Here is a 17,535-nt window from a genome sequence, read left to right as displayed (position 1 = left end):
TCCCTCCATAACAGTGCCATCCAGAGATTCCCTCCATAACAGTGCCATCCAGAGATTCCCTCCATAACAGTGCCATCCAGAGATTCCCTCCATAACAGTGCCATCCAGAGATTCCCTCCATAACAGTGCCACCCAGAGATTCCCTCCATAACAGTGCCACCCAGAGATTCCCTCCATAACAGTGCCACCCAGAGATTCCCTCCATAACAGTGCCACCCAGAGATTCCCTCCATAACAGTGCCACCCAGAGATTCCCTCCATAACAGTGCCACCCAGAGATTCCCTCCATAACAGTGCCACCCAGAGATTCCCTCCATAACAGTGCCACCCAGAGATTCCCTCCATAACAGTGCCACCCAGAGATTCCCTCCATAACAGTGCCACCCAGAGATTCCCTCCATAACAGTGCCACCCAGAGATTCCCTCCATAACAGTGCCACCCAGAGATTCCCTCCATAACAGTGCCACCCAGAGATTCCCTCCATAACAGTGCCACCCAGAGATTCCCTCCATAACAGTGCCACCCAGAGATTCCCTCCATAACAGTGCCACCCAGAGATTCCCTCCATAACAGTGCCACCCAGAGATTCCCTCCATAACATTGTGTCATCTACAGATCCCAAATAAGTGTCCTCCACAGACCACCATTAGTTCAAAACCCACCAAAAGCACACCTTTTGGTTAAAAATATATTTTTTCTTATTTTCCTCCTCAAAAACCTAGGTGCACCTTATGGGCAGGTGCGTCTTATAGGGCGAAATTACGGTAGTCCAAAATAGTGCATGCTGTGATTTTTCTCTGCATGTATTAGTGCCGAATCCGGCATTAAGTGTTCCGGCAAAACTGATCCGGTTTTCTGCTCTGCGCAGAAAAATGCAAAAATAAATAAAAACTGGATCCGTTTTTTCGGATGACACCGGAGAGACGGATCCAGTATTTCAATGCATTTGTCAGACGGATCCGGATGCGGATCCGTCTGACAAATGCCATTCATTTGCGTCCGGATTGCCGGCGACGGAACTGCCTGCCGGAATCCTCTGCCGCAAGTGTGAAAGTACCCTTAACTGTCAGTGTTCAGTTTATGTGCTGCCCGTTCTACACTTTTCACTGCACGCCTTCTACATTATTGTGGCGGTGCAGTGTAATTACACCTTCCTCTCCCATTCCACAGAATCGGCCGAACAGCTGTAATTACACTGCACCACCACTAGACAGAGTGCAGGTAAACATTGGAAAAATGCAGCCAGTTCAAACAGCTGATCTGTGTGACCTCCACTAATCTGAAATTGAGGACCTAAACTGAAGATAGGCCATCAATTTTCATGAAACTGGAATACCCCTTTAAATTGGTCAATTTATGATGCAGATTTTCTTTCACAACATGTCGATGAAATATCTTAAAATCTCATCCAGTTTGCTGGTCCTGTACAACTCTGCTAATCTATTGCATGCAAATATGTGGTGGCAAATTTTGTTTCTGTCCTATATGGATATACACTTAAAGGGCTCTCCAGATTTTTTGACTTTTTTTGACTTGTCAAACCCAGCCTTGTTGTACCCTTCACAAAATCGGATCTGTCCCCATTGACTTACATTGTGTGTCAGAACGGATCCGTCTTGCTCTGCACCACATCCCGGACAGAAAAACGCTGCTTGCAGCGTTATTCTGTCCGCGATGGGAGCGCAACCGAACGGAATGCATTTTGGTGCATTCCATTTTGTTCAGTTCAGTTTTGTCCCCATTGACAATGAATAGGGACAAAACTGAAGCGCTTTCTTCCGCTATTGAGATCCTATGACGGATCTCAATAGAGGAATTGAAAACGCTAATGTGAAAGTAGCCTAAGATCTGCAATGCTGAAGGAAAAAAAATCTTTTATTTTTGCAAAAAATATTTTACTCACACAGCTATATTTCACAAAGTTTATGATCGCATTACCTGAGTAAACTGCTTTCCTTTCTTGACAGAGCGATGTGTTTAATATCAATGACCTGACATCACTTCATTCTGAATTAAACATTCCGATTCCTGATCCCCCGAATCCTGAGGCAGAGGTGAGTCACCAGGGAGAAAAATAAAGCACAAACTTAACCTCCTCAGGACCGCCGTACGCAGGATTGCGTCTTTGCGGCGGTCCTGTTGTTCTGGGTGGACGCGCCGGTGCGTCCTCTCGCGAGACGCGAGATTTCCTGTGAACGCGCGCACACAGGCGCGCGCGTTCACAGGATCGGAAGGTAAGCGAGTGGATCTCCAGCCTGCCAGCGGCGATCGTTCGCTGGCAGGCTGGAGATGTGATTTTTTTAACCCCTAACAGGTATATTAGACGCTGTTTTGATAACAGCGTCTAATATACCTGCTACCTGGTCCTCTGGTGGTCCCCTTTGTTTGGATCGACCACCAGAGGACACAGGCAGCTCAGTAATATGTTGCACCAAGCACCACTACACTACACCCCCCCCCCCCCCCCCGTCACTTATTAACCCCTTATTAGCCCTTGATCACCCCTGATCACCCCATATAGACTCCCTGATCACCCCCCTGTCATTGATTACCCCCCTGTCATTGATCACCCCCCTGTAAAGCTCCATTCAGATGTCTGCATGATTTTTACGGATCCACTGATAGACTGATCGGATCCGTAAAAATCATACGGACGTCTGAATGCAGCCTTACAGGGGAGTGATAAATGACGGAGGTGATCACCCCATATAGACTCCCTGATCACCCCCCTGTCATTGATCACCCCCCTGTAAAGCTCCATTCAGATGTCCGCATGATTTTTACGGATCCCCTGATAGACTGATCGGATCCGTAAAAATCATACGGACGTCTGAATGCAGCCTTACAGGGGAGTGATCAATGACTGTGGTGATCACCCCATATAGACTCCCTGATCACCCCCCTGTCATTGATTACCCCTCTGTCATTGATCACCCCCCTGTAAAGCTCCATTCAGATGTCCGCATGATTTTTACGGATCCACTGATAGACTGATCGGATCCGTAAAAATCATACGGACGTCTGAATGCAGCCTTACAGGGGGGTGATCAATGACAGTTGGGTGATCACCCCATATAGACTCCCTGATCACCCCCCTGTCATTGATCACCCCCCTGTCATTGATCCCCCCCCCTCTGTAAGGCTGCATTCAGTCTTTTTTTTGGCCCAAGTTAGCGGAATTTTTTTTTTTTTCTTACAAAGTCTCATATTCCACTAACTTGTGACAAAAAATAAAATCTCACATGAACTCACCATACCCCTCACGGAATCCAAATGCGTAAATTTTTTTAGACATTTATATTCCAGACTTCTTCTCACGCTTTAGGGCCCCTAGAATGCCAGGGCAGTATAAATACCCCACATGTGACCCCATTTCGGAAAGAAGACACCCCCAGGTATTCCGTGAGGGGCATATTGAGTCCATGAAAGATTGAAATTTTTGTCCCAAGTTAGCGGAACGGGAGACTTTGTGAGAAAAAAATAAAAAATATCAATTTCCGCTAACTTGTGCCAAAAAAAAAAAATTTCTATGAACTCGCCATGCCCCTCATTGAATACCTTGGGGTGTCTTCTTTCCAAAATGGGGTCACATGTGGGGTATTTATACTGCCCTGGCATTCTAGGGGCCCCAAAGCGTGAGAAGAAGTCTGGTATCCAAATGTCTAAAAATGCCCTCCTAAAAGGAATTTGGGCCCCTTTGCGCATCTAGGCTGCAAAAAAGTGTCACACATCTGGTATCGCCGTACTCAGGAGAAGTTGGGCAATGTGTTTTGGGGTGTCATTTTACATATACCCATGCTGGGTGAGATAAATATCTTGGTCAAATGCCAACTTTGTATAAAAAAATGGAAAAAGTTGTCTTTTGCCAAGATATTTCTCTCACCCAGCATGGGTATATGTAAAAAGACACCCCAAAACACATTCCCCAACGTTTCCTGAATACGGCGATACCAGATGTGTGACACTTTTTTGCAGCCTAGGTGGGCAAAGGGGCCCACATTCCAAAGAGCACCTTTCGGATTTCACTGGTCATTTACCTACTTACCACACATTAGGGCCCCTGGAAAATGCCAGGGCAGTATAACTACCCCACAAGTGACCCCATTTTGGAAAGAAGACACCCCAAGGTATTCCGTGAGGGGCATGGCGAGTTCCTAGAATTTTTTATTTTTTGTCACAAGTTAGTGGAAAATGATGATTTTTTTTTTTTTTTTTTTTTTTTCATACAAAGTCTCATATTCCACTAACTTGTGACAAAAAATAAAAACTTCCATGAACTCACTATGCCCATCAGCGAATACCCTGGGGTCTCTTCTTTCCAAAATGGGGTCACTTGCGGGGTAGTTATACTGCCCTGGCATTCTAGGGGCCCAAATGTGTGGTAAGGAGTTTGAAATCAAATTCTGTAAAAAATGACGAGTGAAATCCGAAAGGTGCTCTTTGGAATATGGGTCCCTTTGCCCACCTAGGCTGCAAAAAAGTGTCACACATCTGGTATCTCCGTACTCAGGAGAAGGTGGGGAATGTGTTTTGGGGTGTCATTTTACATATACCCATGCTGGGTGAGAGAAATATCTTGGCAAAAGACAACTTTTCCCATTTTTTTATACAAAGTTGGCATTTGACCAAGATATTTATCTCACCCAGCATGGGTATATGTAAAAAGACACCCCAAAACACATTCCCCAACGTCTCCTGAATACGGCGATACCAGATGTGTGACACTTTTTTGCAGCCTAGGTGGGCAAAGGGGCCCACATTCCAAAGAGCACCTTTCGGATTTCACTGGTCATTTACCTACTTACCACACATTAGGGCCCCTGGAAAATGCCAGGGCAGTATAACTACCCCACAAGTGACCCCATTTTGGAAAGAAGACACCCCAAGGTATTCCGTGAGGGGCATGGCGAGTTCCTAGAATTTTTTATTTTTTGTCACAAGTTAGTGGAAAATGATGATTTTTTTTTTTTTTTTTCATACAAAGTCTCATATTCCACTAACTTGTGACAAAAAATAAAAACTTCCATGAACTCACTATGCCCATCAGCGAATACCCTGGGGTCTCTTCTTTCCAAAATGGGGTCACTTGTGGGGTAGTTATACTGCCCTGGCATTCTAGGGGCCCAAATGTGTGGTAAGGAGTTTGAAATCAAATTCTGTAAAAAATGACGAGTGAAATCCGAAAGGTGCTCTTTGGAATATGGGCCCCTTTGCCCACCTAGGCTGCAAAAAAGTGTCACACATCTGGTATCTCCGTACTCAGGAGAAGGTGGGGAATGTGTTTTGGGGTGTCATTTTACATATACCCATGCTGGGTGAGAGAAATATCTTGGCAAAAGACAACTTTTCCCATTTTTTTATACAAAGTTGGCATTTGACCAAGATATTTATCTCACCCAGCATGGGTATATGTAAAAAGACACCCCAAAACACATTCCCCAACTTCTACTGAATACGGAGATACCAGATGTGTGACACTTTTTTGCAGCCTAGGTGGGCAAAGGGGCCCACATTCCAAAGAGCACCTTTCGGATTTCACTCGTCATTTTTTACAGAATTTGATTTCAAACTCCTTACCACACATTTGGGCCCCTAGAATGCCAGGGCAGTATAACTACCCCACAAGTGACCCCATTTTGGAAAGAAGAGACCCCAAGGTATTTCGTGATGGGCATAGTGAGTTCATGGAAGTTTTTATTTTTTGTCACAAGTTAGTGGAATATGAGACTTTGTAAGAAAAAAAAAAAAAAAGAAAAAAATCATCATTTTCCGCTAACTTGTGACAAAAAATAAAAAGTTCTATGAACTCACTATGCCCATCAGCGAATACCTTAGGGTGTGTATTTTCCGAAATGGGGTCATTTGTGGGGTGTTTGTACTGTCTGGCCATTGTAGAACCTCAGGAAACATGACAGGTGCTCAGAAAGTCAGAGCTGCTTCAAAAAGCGGAAATTCACATTTTTGTACCATAGTTTGTAAACGCTATAACTTTTACCCAAACCATTTTTTTTTTACCCAAACATTTTTTTTTAATCAAAGACATGTAGAACAATAAATTTAGAGCAAAATTTATATATGGATGTCGTTTTTTTTGCAAAATTTTACAACTGAAAGTGAAAAATGTCATTTTTTTGCAAAAAAATCGTTAAATTTCGATTAATAACAAAAAAAGTAAAAATGTCAGGAGCAATGAAATACCACCAAATGAAAGCTCTATTAGTGAGAAGAAAAGGAGGTAAAATTCATTTGGGTGGTAAGTTGCATGACCGAGCAATAAACGGTGAAAGTAGTGTAGGTCAGAAGTGTAAAAAGTGGCCTGGTCTTTCAGGGTGTTTAAGCACTGGGGGCTGAGGTGGTTAATAGGGTTCTCTGGGAATTAAGAAAATAAAATTATTGAAAATACTTAAATATTACTTTATTATAAATATATTCCCAAATACCTTTCATTAGTCATAATGGCTCGTTTTGTTTGAAGAGCAATCATTTGGAGAAATAAAATGGCCGCCGTCCTATTCGTACACACAAAACCTGTCCTAATAACACAACAGGACATGTTACTTCACAACACTGAGCTATACAGCTGCCTCATCCTCCTCTCCTACTTGTCAGGGATTGTGATTCTGAATACAGCTCATAAGCAAAAGACATGAAATACAGAGAGGAGGATACTTCCATCCATCTAAGGAAAAGCAACTTTGCTCTTCAATCTTTAAGTCAGGATCTTCACTTCGCACTTAACCCCATTCTTCCTCAGTCTTTATACTTGAGCTGGCAACGGGCGACCAAGATCTGGTATCTCAGTCCCTTCATCCTCTTCGTCAACCTCACCTACTGGGACATCCCAGGTGATTCTAGACAGTGCATCCGCATTTGCGATGTCTTTACTGGCACAGTATTTGATGATATAGTCAAACTTTGCCAGTCTAGCCATCCATCTCTGCTCCAAGGCGCCCAGCTTCGCATTCTGCAGGTGGGCCAATAGGCTATTGTCTGTTCTTACTAGGATCTGTGCCATGGTGAGATACCCTGAGCTATAATTTTCTGGATTGCGCTCAGAGTCCTGTAGGGACCGACTCGCATACTCAATGACTTGTTCCTGCCCATCTTGTTCTTGGGCTAGTACTGCTTCCAGTGCATGCAAACTTCCATCAGTGTAGTGTGTGAATGGTCTTCCATAGTGAGCATATGCCAGGATGGGGGCGGTTATCAGGGCTTTTTTCAACTCGTCAAACGCTTGCTGCTGTGGCAGCCCCCATGATATGGGCAGTGTCCTCGGACCCTGGGCAGTCCCTCTCAAGAGTTTGTGTAGCGGACCGGCGATCTTCGCAAAGCCCTTTATAAATCTTCAATAGTACCCAGCCAATCCTAGGAATGCTTTCACTTCTCGGAGCGTTTTAGGTTGCGGCCACTTACTTACTGCCTCTACCTTACTCTCCGCAGGGCGAACTCCCTCAGCTGATACGATGTGTCCCAGATACTCTAGGCCTGTTTGGAAGAGATGGCACTTCCTCAGTTTGATCTTAAGGCCATGAACATGGAGCCTACCTAACACTTGCCGCAGTCTCCTCAAATGTTATTTAAACGTTGGTGCATGGACTATCACTTCATCCAGGTAGATCAGAATCAACTCAAAGTTTAGTTCACCCAGGGAGTGTTCCATTAGGCATTGGAATGTACCCAGAGCATTCATCAGCCCGAAGGGCATTCTGTTGAACTCATACAGCCCCATGGATAGGATAAAGGCTATCTTCTGTCTATCCTTCTCTGCCACAGGTACTTGCCAGTAACCGCTCGCCAAGTCCAGAGTTGAGAAATACTTGGCAAACTGTAGTGTTTACAACGACTCTTCAATCCTAGGCAGGGGAAAAGCGTCCTTTACTGTGGCAGCTTTTAACTTCCGGTAGTCCACACAGAACTTCAAGGACCCATCCTTCTTCCACACCAAGACCACCGGTGCGGCCCACGGGCTTTGGCTCTCTTTTACCACTCCACCATCACATCTTGGTAGAGAGTGGGCGGAATCTGCTGGTACCTTTCTCGAATTGGGGGAGTATCCCCAGTCGGTATTTCGTGTTCGATAGCCATCGTGCACCCAAAGTCCTCCTCACATCGGGAAAAGACGGATTGAGACTCCCATAGCACTGCTTCAATCTTCTCCATCTGATCGGCGGTGAACTAGTTCACATCAATCTTCATTTGTTCCAAGATCCGCCGGCCATTCCACTCAGGTGTGGGTTCCTCCACAAAGTTCTGGTCCACTGCCAAAGTCCAGGCATAATTTTCAACAGCCCGTAGGGAGAACTGAGTGGTTCTCTCATTGCAGTACATACAACTCAGCCACTTTCTCTCCAGCATGGAAGGTAACTTCATGACATGCCACACATGCCCCTCCGTGACTGTCATGATGGTCCTGGCGACCACTGGGCTCCGGCTGACTTCCAACATGCCCAGGGGTTCTATCAGCATATCTATCCCATTCAGTTTCCGCCGGCTTCTTACAGGCATTCGTATCATCATCTCCTGTCGCGGAGGTACGGTGCAGGCTCTTCCATATGGGACATACAGTTGTGTTCAAAATTATTCAACCCCCAATGCTGTAAAGGGTTTTAGGGAATTTAGTGTACATTTGTAATTGTGTTCAGAATTAAATCTTACAAGGACTTTTTAAAGAACCAAATGCAACTAAAATGACAACAATTGTTTTTGTAATACAGTATTAAATGTTTTTTTTTGTGATTTCTTCATTGACACAATTATTCAACCCCTTAAAGACTACCACTCTTAAGAACAGAGGTTCATTCAAGTGTTTTCGATCAGGTATTGAAAACACCTGTGGATGTCAAGAAGAAGCAATCAAGCATAATAAGCACCAATTAGGCAGATTTAAAAGGACTGTGATACTCAGCTCCTTCTAGACATTTACTGGTGTGTTTACAAACATGGTGAAGTCAAGAGAATGGTCCAGGAAGACAAGAGAAGAGGTGATTTTTCTTCACAGGAAGGGCAATGGCTATAAGAAGATTGCAAAGATGTTAAACATACCAAGAGACACCATAGGAAGCATCATTCGCAAATTCAAGGCAAAGGGCACTGTTGAAACGCTACCTGGTCGTGGCAGAAAGAAGATGCTGACTTCGACTGCTGTGCGCTACCTGAAGCGCAAAGTGGAGAAAAGTCCCCGTGTGACTGCTGAGGAACTGAAAAAAGATTTGTCAGATGTGGGTACTGAAGTTTCAGCTCAGACAATAAGGTGCACACTGCGTAATGAAGGCCTCCATGCCAGAACTCCCAGGCGCACCCCCTTGCTGTCTCCAAAGAATAAGAAGAGTCGACTGCAGTATGCCAAAAGGCATGTGGACAAACCACAAAAGTTTTCTGTGGACTGATGAAACAAAATTAGAACTGTTTGGGCCCATGGATCAACGCTATGTTTGGAGGAGGAAGAACAAGCCCTATGAAGAAAAGAACACCTTGCCTACTCTGAAGCATGGCGGGGGGTCAATCATGCTTTGGGGCTGTTTTGCTTCTACAGGTACAGGTAAGCTTCAGCGTGTGCAAGGTACCATGAATTCTCTTCAGTACCAGGAGATATTGGATGAAAATGTGATGCAGTCCGTCACAAACCTGAGGCTTGGGAGACGTTGGACCTTTCAACAGGACAATGATCCCAAGCATACCTCCAAGTCCACTAGAGCATGGTTGCAGATTAAAGGCTGGAACATTTTGAAGTGGCCATCGCAGTCACCAGACTTAAATCCGATTGAGAACCTCTGGTGGGACTTAAAGAAAGCAGTTGCAGCGCGCAAGCCTAAGAATGTGACTGAACTGGAGTCTTTTGCCCATGAAGAATGGGCGAAGATACCCGTAGATCGCTGCAAGACACTTGTGTCAAGCTATGCTTCACGTTTAAAAGCTGTTATAACTGGAAAAGGATGTTGTACTAAGTACTAAGATTGAATGTCACTTGGGGGTTGAATAAAACTGATAATGATGTGAGCACAGAAAAGACATTTGTGGTTATTTCATTATAAATGTTATGTTATATTTGTCTGACTTACAAGTGCCTCTTTGATTTAATTGTAAACAAGATGACTGAAATGATCAAAATCAATGTCAAACTGGCCAAAACACTCAATTTCAGTGGGGGTTGAATAATTTTGAACACAACTGTATACTGCTCCAACTGGCTTACCCTCAGGAGTGCTTTTGCAGATACCGCATGTCCGGATCAACCTCTGGAATGCTCTCTGGGTAGGCTTGTGGAAAGTAGTTTTCCTCCAATAACTCGGGCCCTCCTTTGTAAACATGAGCTGATCCAATTCACGCAGAAGGTTCATTCCCAATACGACGGGAGCTCCATACTGGGCTAGTTTCTTGACAAGCACCACTCCATTCTTGCCGACATCTTGTCCACATAGCTTTATTCTCATCCAAACCACTCCGAACACAGGTATAGCAGTCTGATTTACCGCTGTCAGCTTGATCACGGTGCCCTTGTCAGGCTTCATCAGATGGCCGAAGTATCTCTCAAAGAACTTCACTGGCATTGTGGTTACTTCCGACCCTGTGTCTACAAGACATTCCACCATCTGTTCTTCAATCTGCACCTGTAAGTAGGGTCTTTCAGTCACCAGGTCCCAGAGGTCATTAGGGGTAACCTGGCAACTGGCCGTTTAACGGTGGCTGTTCTGGATTCAGGGCCTTTTGTGGGCATTGACAGGAGATATGTCCTCTTTCTCAGCAAATCCAACACTGCAGTGCCCTTGCTTTCCGGTCTTTTGGAAGACCTCACGTCTGTGCATCAGTAGGTGGTGACAGACCAGCCCAGTGCATGGGAGAGTCTCTCACTCCAGCCTCTGTAGTTGCTGAATATAGTGGGGAACGCATGGGGGCAGCAACCCTTTTCCAGTAATCGGACTGAACTGGGGCCATCGATGGGGCCTGTAACTGTGCCAATTGCCTCTGAATCTCTCCCAGGGATGCACTAAGTGCCTTCACTGTCTCACACAGATTCTCCTCATCAAAGGGAGTTTTTCAAATTCCTGCATCCTAACAGTGTAAGCACCATACGCCTCATCCTTGTCTCGGGCCACAGCCTCAGCTTGTATCTTCTGAAACTGCCATGTACCATCCACCAGTATACGTTCCCTGAGAGCCTGGCAAAGAGGAGGGCTACTCTCCATTTCCAAGAATGTTAGCACCATTGGCCTCTCTCTTCCGTACATGTGACCAGATCTGGAGGGCGTTGGCAAACTGGGGAATAGTCTCATCTTCACGCTGGAAGCAAGTGAAGAAACGGGACCTAAGGCTGCCAATACTGGTCGTTTCTCTGTAGATAGAATCGAGAATATAGCATTTAGTGTCTTCCTTTCCTCTTCTGGACGTAGCATGACAGTGCGTCTAGCATCCCCTTCAAAGGTGTTCAGCGCCACATCCGATTGTAAATCCGGAGCCAAGTTGTACAACCTGAGGATGCTCTTAAGGTGTGTGGCCCAGTCTTCTAGCAGCATATTTTGGCCATCAAACCGCACTAGCTGATTTAATATTGCCCCTGCGGCCAAACACATGATCGGAGCTACTCCCACGGCAGGAGGGGTAATGGGGGCCACAACCGGAACCGCCTCGGAACCGGTAGGGTTCTGCATGGCGATAAATGTACCCTGCTCGCAGCACCAAATGAAAAAAGACCGAGGGCTGGGCCCACAGATACCGAGGGTACACGATGCCACACAGACAACAGTTCTTTCCCAGCAGTTGATTTAACTGAACAATGTAGTGAAGAAGAAGCTGAGAATATATAAAACAGATTGGTACACAGAGAATAAGCCAACAGTAAATGTAACATTGTCTAACAATAAACCAGTAAATGTGATGTTTTCCCTAAAGTCCATCAAGCAGCCTAGCTGCACTTGTATGTTCCTGGGAGAGTTCCTCTTTGGGGTGCACCCTAAGCATTGCGCAATACTATTTGTAATCCACAGGGAAATGATGTCTGTCTCTTGTAACCTTAATCCTTACTCCAGCTCCCAGCATATAACACCCTATGAGCAGCCAGTGAGATAGGAAGGTGTCAGCGTATGAGTCCCTTAGGGCTATGCATTAGCTTGCAGCCCGTACACCGCAATGTAACTGTACTTGGAGCGTTATTGTATGTCCAAATGCCACTTCAACAGTGTAGTGCTAAGTGACGCAGAAAAGCCGCCTTTACAGTTCCTTGAACAGGTTCTTGGTGCTTTTTCTTATTTCCTGGTCCACTCTAGAACTGGACCCTACAGACATGACACTCCTGGGGTCGTTGCTGCAAACTACCCCTTCGTGCTGTCACCAGTCTTCACCATGAGCCGGTCCATTCCCTTCCAGATTCAGCTGAGATGATTCCTTCAGGTTTCTAGCAGCACCAAGCACAGCCTCCAACTTCTCACTTCCTGCTTCTAGAGGAACCTCCTCCCCTCACACAGGGAGAGTGTGATTCAATAAGTAATTTGCTAAGTGCAGTGTCAAACCTGCATATTCGGTTTGCTATCACACTTGTAAGGGTCCGAAACAGCCCATAAATTAGCTATTTTCAAACTCTGAATACTAAATAGGTTATTAGTATTCCTCTGATAGGCAGCTCCAATGTAGACTTTTATCATCTTATCCTTTGCTGCCATCTACTTACCAAAGTGAGATGTTGCAGTAATTATACAATTTACAACATAGCAGAGTAATACATTTACGGTCCCTTGCCCCACATCCTTACAGATGTGGCTAATGAGCAGCAGCACTTGTATGCAGTTACCATTACCACGGTCCATCCTCTCTGTACTTCACGTCTCCTCATGAACTCTATTCCCACAAAGATTCAGCTGAAGATTATACTGAACTTTATTCAGGATCATAATCCCTGACAAGTAAGAAAGGAGGATGAGGCAGCTCTTTAGCTCGGTGTTGTGAAGTAACTTGTCCTGCTATGTGATTAGGACAGGTTTTGTGTGTACTAATAGGACGGCGGCCATTTTATTTCTCCTAATGATTGCTCCCTAGACAAAACAAGCCATTATAACTAATGAAAGGTATTTATAATAAAGTGTTCTAAGCATTTTCATTTTCTTAATTTCCAGAGGACCCCTTTAAAGGGGTATTCCGGCTGTTAAATGTTATCCACAGGATAGAGGATAACTATTAGAGCGGAGGAGGTCCTAGCAATGGGACTCCCACCAATTACAAGAACGGATACCCTGGATCCCTTGGAGCGTCCTGAAATGAATGGAGTGACTGGTTGGGCATGCAAACTACCTCATATTCGTTTCTATGGAAGTTCCGGAAATAGCCGAGTGCTGTACTCAGGAACTATCAGAGATGAATGGAGTGGCAATGAGCATGCTTGGCTCTATTGAGTTCGGGGCGCTCCGAGGTATACAGGGTACCTGTTCTTGTGATCAGTTGTGGTCCCAGTGGTAGGACCCTAGGATCCGTCATAGGATCTCAATAGCGGAAAAAAATCCTTCAGTTTTGTCCCCATTCATTGTAAATGGGGACAAAACTGAACTGAACGAAACAGAATGCACCAAAATGCATTCTGTTCCATTTGGTTGCGCTCCTATCGCGGACAGAATAACGCAGCAAGGATCCGTCATGGCTATATAAAACATAATACAACCGGATCCGTTCATGACGGGTGCATGCGGTTGTATTATTGTAACGTAAGCGTTTTTGCAGATCCATGACAGATCTGTGAAAAACGCTAGTGTGAAAGTAGCCTTAGTTGAGAACATCTACAGTAGCAGAAAACATGTCTATTCCCCATGGGTTTAACCTTTTGTTAACTTCACGTTTTTTTATCTCAGGAAACAAAAATGGAAACTGACAAAGAAGAAAAGAAAGGTGACCTATGTAGTATGTTCTTTACTAAAAGTAACATGTGTAACAGGTTTTTTACACCTCTGTTTGTTGGTTTTAGCTCCAAAATGTGGATTCTTGAAAGAGAATGAGAAGCTTCAGAAAATACTAAATATTGTCCTACCTGAGATACGAACCCTGAGAGAGAGATGCGCATTGGTAAGAACCACATTGGTGCCTTCAGCTTGTGACTCTTAGGCCTCATGCACACGACCATAGTTTTGGTCTGTATTGCAATTTTTGCTTTTTGGACGCGTACCCATTGATTTCTATGAGACAGCAAAAAATGCAGGCAGCAGACAGATGTCGTGTGCTCTGTCTGCCTCCGTGTGTCTGTTTCACAAATTATAGAACATGTCTTGCTTTATGGACAAGAATAACCATTTCTACTAATGGGACAGAGAAAAATGTGACATGCATATGACTGATATCCGTATTTTGCAGAGTTACGGTTTGTGGACTGCAAAACACATAGAGTCGTGTGCACATAGCCTTAGGAAGGTTTGAATCAAAGACAGCCACGGATACCAGATTTTTGTTGTTGTTGTAGATTATCACTTGGATCAATCACCTAATTCCAACAATTGAGGATGGAAATGATTTTGGGGTATCAGTCCAGGTAAACAAGTGCTATATACGTGTGAACATTTACAACACAATTTTATTATTATTTCTCAGCCTATAGAAATAAATAACCAGAAATAGATGATCATTTAAATATTTCTCTCTATCTGTATACAAGGAGAAGGTATTAGAACGTGTCACAGCTTTAAAAACTAAAGTGGAAACTTTGCAGACCAGTATCTCCAAGTAAGAACCAATGTTTCTATCTTTCTTTAATTGTCTATGGTATTTCCTTCCTTTATATTTTTGACCACTGATTTAGTACAATCGGTATTCTAAAGAGGACTTAAACCACAATTGTGGAGCGGAGATTTTCAGAGTGCTATGCACTGTTGGGCTGTTACAGCATGCAGAGTATGGATCCACAGAAAGAATATGGGATCCATACTCCGCATGCTAGAAAAGCAGAGCAGAATAAACTTGACCGTACAGGGTGCTTAGAGAAGCACTGCCACATGGTTACCAGAGGTTTTGGTCACTTCAGCAAGTGGCATTTATGTAGAAAAATTAATACAAGGCATTTACTAATGTATTGTGATTGTCCATATTGCTTCCTTTGCTGGCTAGATACATTTTTCCATCACATTATACATGGTTCGTTCCCATGGTTATGACCACCTTGCAATCCAGCAGTGGTGGCCGTGCTTGCAAACTGTAGGAAAAAGCGCAGACTTCTCTGGTGGCTGGCATTGGGGGAGTGCACATAGTCCAGCATTTTTTTCTATATTGTGTAAGCAGGACCACCAGTGCTGGATTACAGGGTGGTCGTAACCATGGACTAGAGAAGTGTATAATGTGATGGAGAATTTAATCTAGCCAGCAAAGGAGGCAATATGTGCTCTATGTCGGCCTGCTGGAGGCAGTGGAGGCTGCCCTATATACCTGTATAGTATAGCAGCAATATACTGTAGAACGACCTCACAGCTTGTACCTGGAAGCCGGCCATTCACTTCTACAACACAGTTGAAAAGTGGCCAGCCCGAGCGCTAATATGCATATGTGCAGGCAATCAGACTAATCACACAACCATAGGAAATAAGGGTTAATTGTGGTTACAAACAAAATGGCTACCCAATAATAAGCAATTAAATAGAACAAAAATGGTGGGTGACCTTAATTAATTTTTAATGTACAATTAAATATTAGCCCAATAAGGACAATAAACAAACAATCGCACATAACACACAATGGTGCAACCTCAAAATTGCTGAACCATGCCACAGGAGTATTCTCTTAGGTAATTGACCCTTGATTAGGGTATAGATGGTGATAAAAGGGGATCCACGTACTGGGTCTCTTCCCCTATAAGTCCCTACTACAATTACACTATCTATCCCTACACAGGGGGTGAAAAACGCTCACCCTCAAAAGGGCGACCCCCCCCGACTCCTAAGGTGTCCCTTCTTGTTCCTGCGCCTCGCCAGTTGACTGCCCAGTTTCGTCAGAGGGAAGGAAACAACCAGAAGGGCCCTGGTATGGATAAAGAAAACTTTCCCAACGCTGTCGTCGCAATTCATGCGCTTCTCCTTCTTCTTTGTGTGGTGCCAAATCAATTAGAAGAATAAGTATGTGTACAGCATACTGCTTTATAATGAGACCAGACACTAGGTGGTTTCATGAAAGCATCTTCTCATCCTCTTTGAGCCATGGTAGAAGAGGGCAGGCGAGAGAGCCTTTTATTCACAGTACATTCACTTAAATAGCAGACATGACATCACAAAAGGGGTGTTCCTTAAGAAGAGACTATTGGCTCCTTAACCTGATAGGAGTGGTTTCAGAATCCCCTCTTCCCCCTCCCTTATTGACCTTCTCATACATATGGTTTGCGGCCATCTAGTGGACAAAAATGTGTACTATAGAATGTTCTAATTATATATGGATAAAACAATAAATCCTTCTCTCACAACGCGTTTCATTGGCCTTGGGCCAACTTATCAGGGGACTCGCAACAATATGTCAGCAGTTTATCAACAAACTAGAAGTTTAACTTAACTTCAGAGTGGAGATGAAGGCTCAATTGGATGCAGAGGTATAGTCTGGAAGTCGCCATCCATTCCACCCCACAAAAGAAGGCCCTCCGTTTTCACATGCTGTGCAGCGGTGCTTTTTAACCACTTCAGCCCCCAGTGCTTAAACACCCTGAAAGACCAGGCCACTTTTTACACTTCTGACCTACACTACTTTCACCGTTTATTGCTCGGTCATGCAACTTACCACCCAAATGAATTTTACCTCCTTTTCTTCTCACTAATAGAGCTTTCATTTGGTGGTATTTCATTGCTGCTGACATTTTTACTTTTTTTGTTATTAATCGAAATTTAACGATTTTTTTGCAAAAAAATGACATTTTTCACTTTCAGTTGTAAAATTTTGCAAAAAAAACGAGATCCATATAGAAATTTTGCTCTAAATTTATTGTTCTACATGTCTTTGATAAAAAAAAAAATGTTTGGGTAAAAAAAAAAATGGTTTGGGTAAAAGTTATAGCGTTTACAAACTATGGTACAAAAATGTGAATTTCCGCTTTTTGAAGCAGCTCTGACTTTCTGGGCACCTGTCATGTTTCCTGAGGTTCTACAATGGCCAGACAGTACAAACACCCCACAAATGACCCCATTTAGGAAAGTACACACCCTAAGGTATTCGCTGATGGGCATAGTGAGTTCATAGAACTTTTTATTTTTTGTCACAAGTTAGCGGAAAATGATGATTTTTTTTTTTTTTTCTTACAAAGTCTCATATTCCACTAACTTGTGACAAAAAATAAAAACTTCTATGAACTCACTATGCCCATCACAAAATACCTTGGGGTCTCTTCTTTCCAAAATGGGGTCACTTGTGGGGTAGTTATACTGCCCTGGCATTCTAGGGGCCCAAATGTGTGGTAAGGAGTTTGAAATCAAATTCTGTAAAAAATGACCTGTGAAATCCGAAAGGTGCTCTTTGGAATATGGGCCCCTTTGCCCACCTAGGCTGCAAAAAAGTGTCACACATCTGGTATCTCTGTATTCAGGAGAAATTGAGGAATG

General features: G+C 43.9%; 1 protein-coding gene across 2 annotated transcripts in view; it reads left to right on the top strand.

Moving 5' to 3' along the window:
- The window catches only part of PSME2 (proteasome activator subunit 2), a 56,741-nt gene that overhangs the window by 27,806 nt on the left and 11,400 nt on the right, over nt 1-17,535 (top strand). For both annotated transcript variants that reach the window (XM_040416917.1, XM_040416916.1), the window contains 5 exons: nt 1,969-2,055; nt 13,831-13,867; nt 13,944-14,041; nt 14,433-14,501; nt 14,625-14,692. In XM_040416917.1, coding sequence (XP_040272851.1) covers nt 1,969-2,055; nt 13,831-13,867; nt 13,944-14,041; nt 14,433-14,501; nt 14,625-14,692 — 359 coding nt within the window. The remainder of the gene's footprint in view (nt 1-1,968; nt 2,056-13,830; nt 13,868-13,943; nt 14,042-14,432; nt 14,502-14,624; nt 14,693-17,535) is intronic.

This window comes from Bufo bufo, chromosome 2 (assembly GCF_905171765.1).
Source record: "Bufo bufo chromosome 2, aBufBuf1.1, whole genome shotgun sequence".
NCBI lineage: Eukaryota > Metazoa > Chordata > Amphibia > Anura > Bufonidae > Bufo > Bufo bufo.
This window is presented reverse-complemented; position numbering and strand designations above follow the sequence as displayed.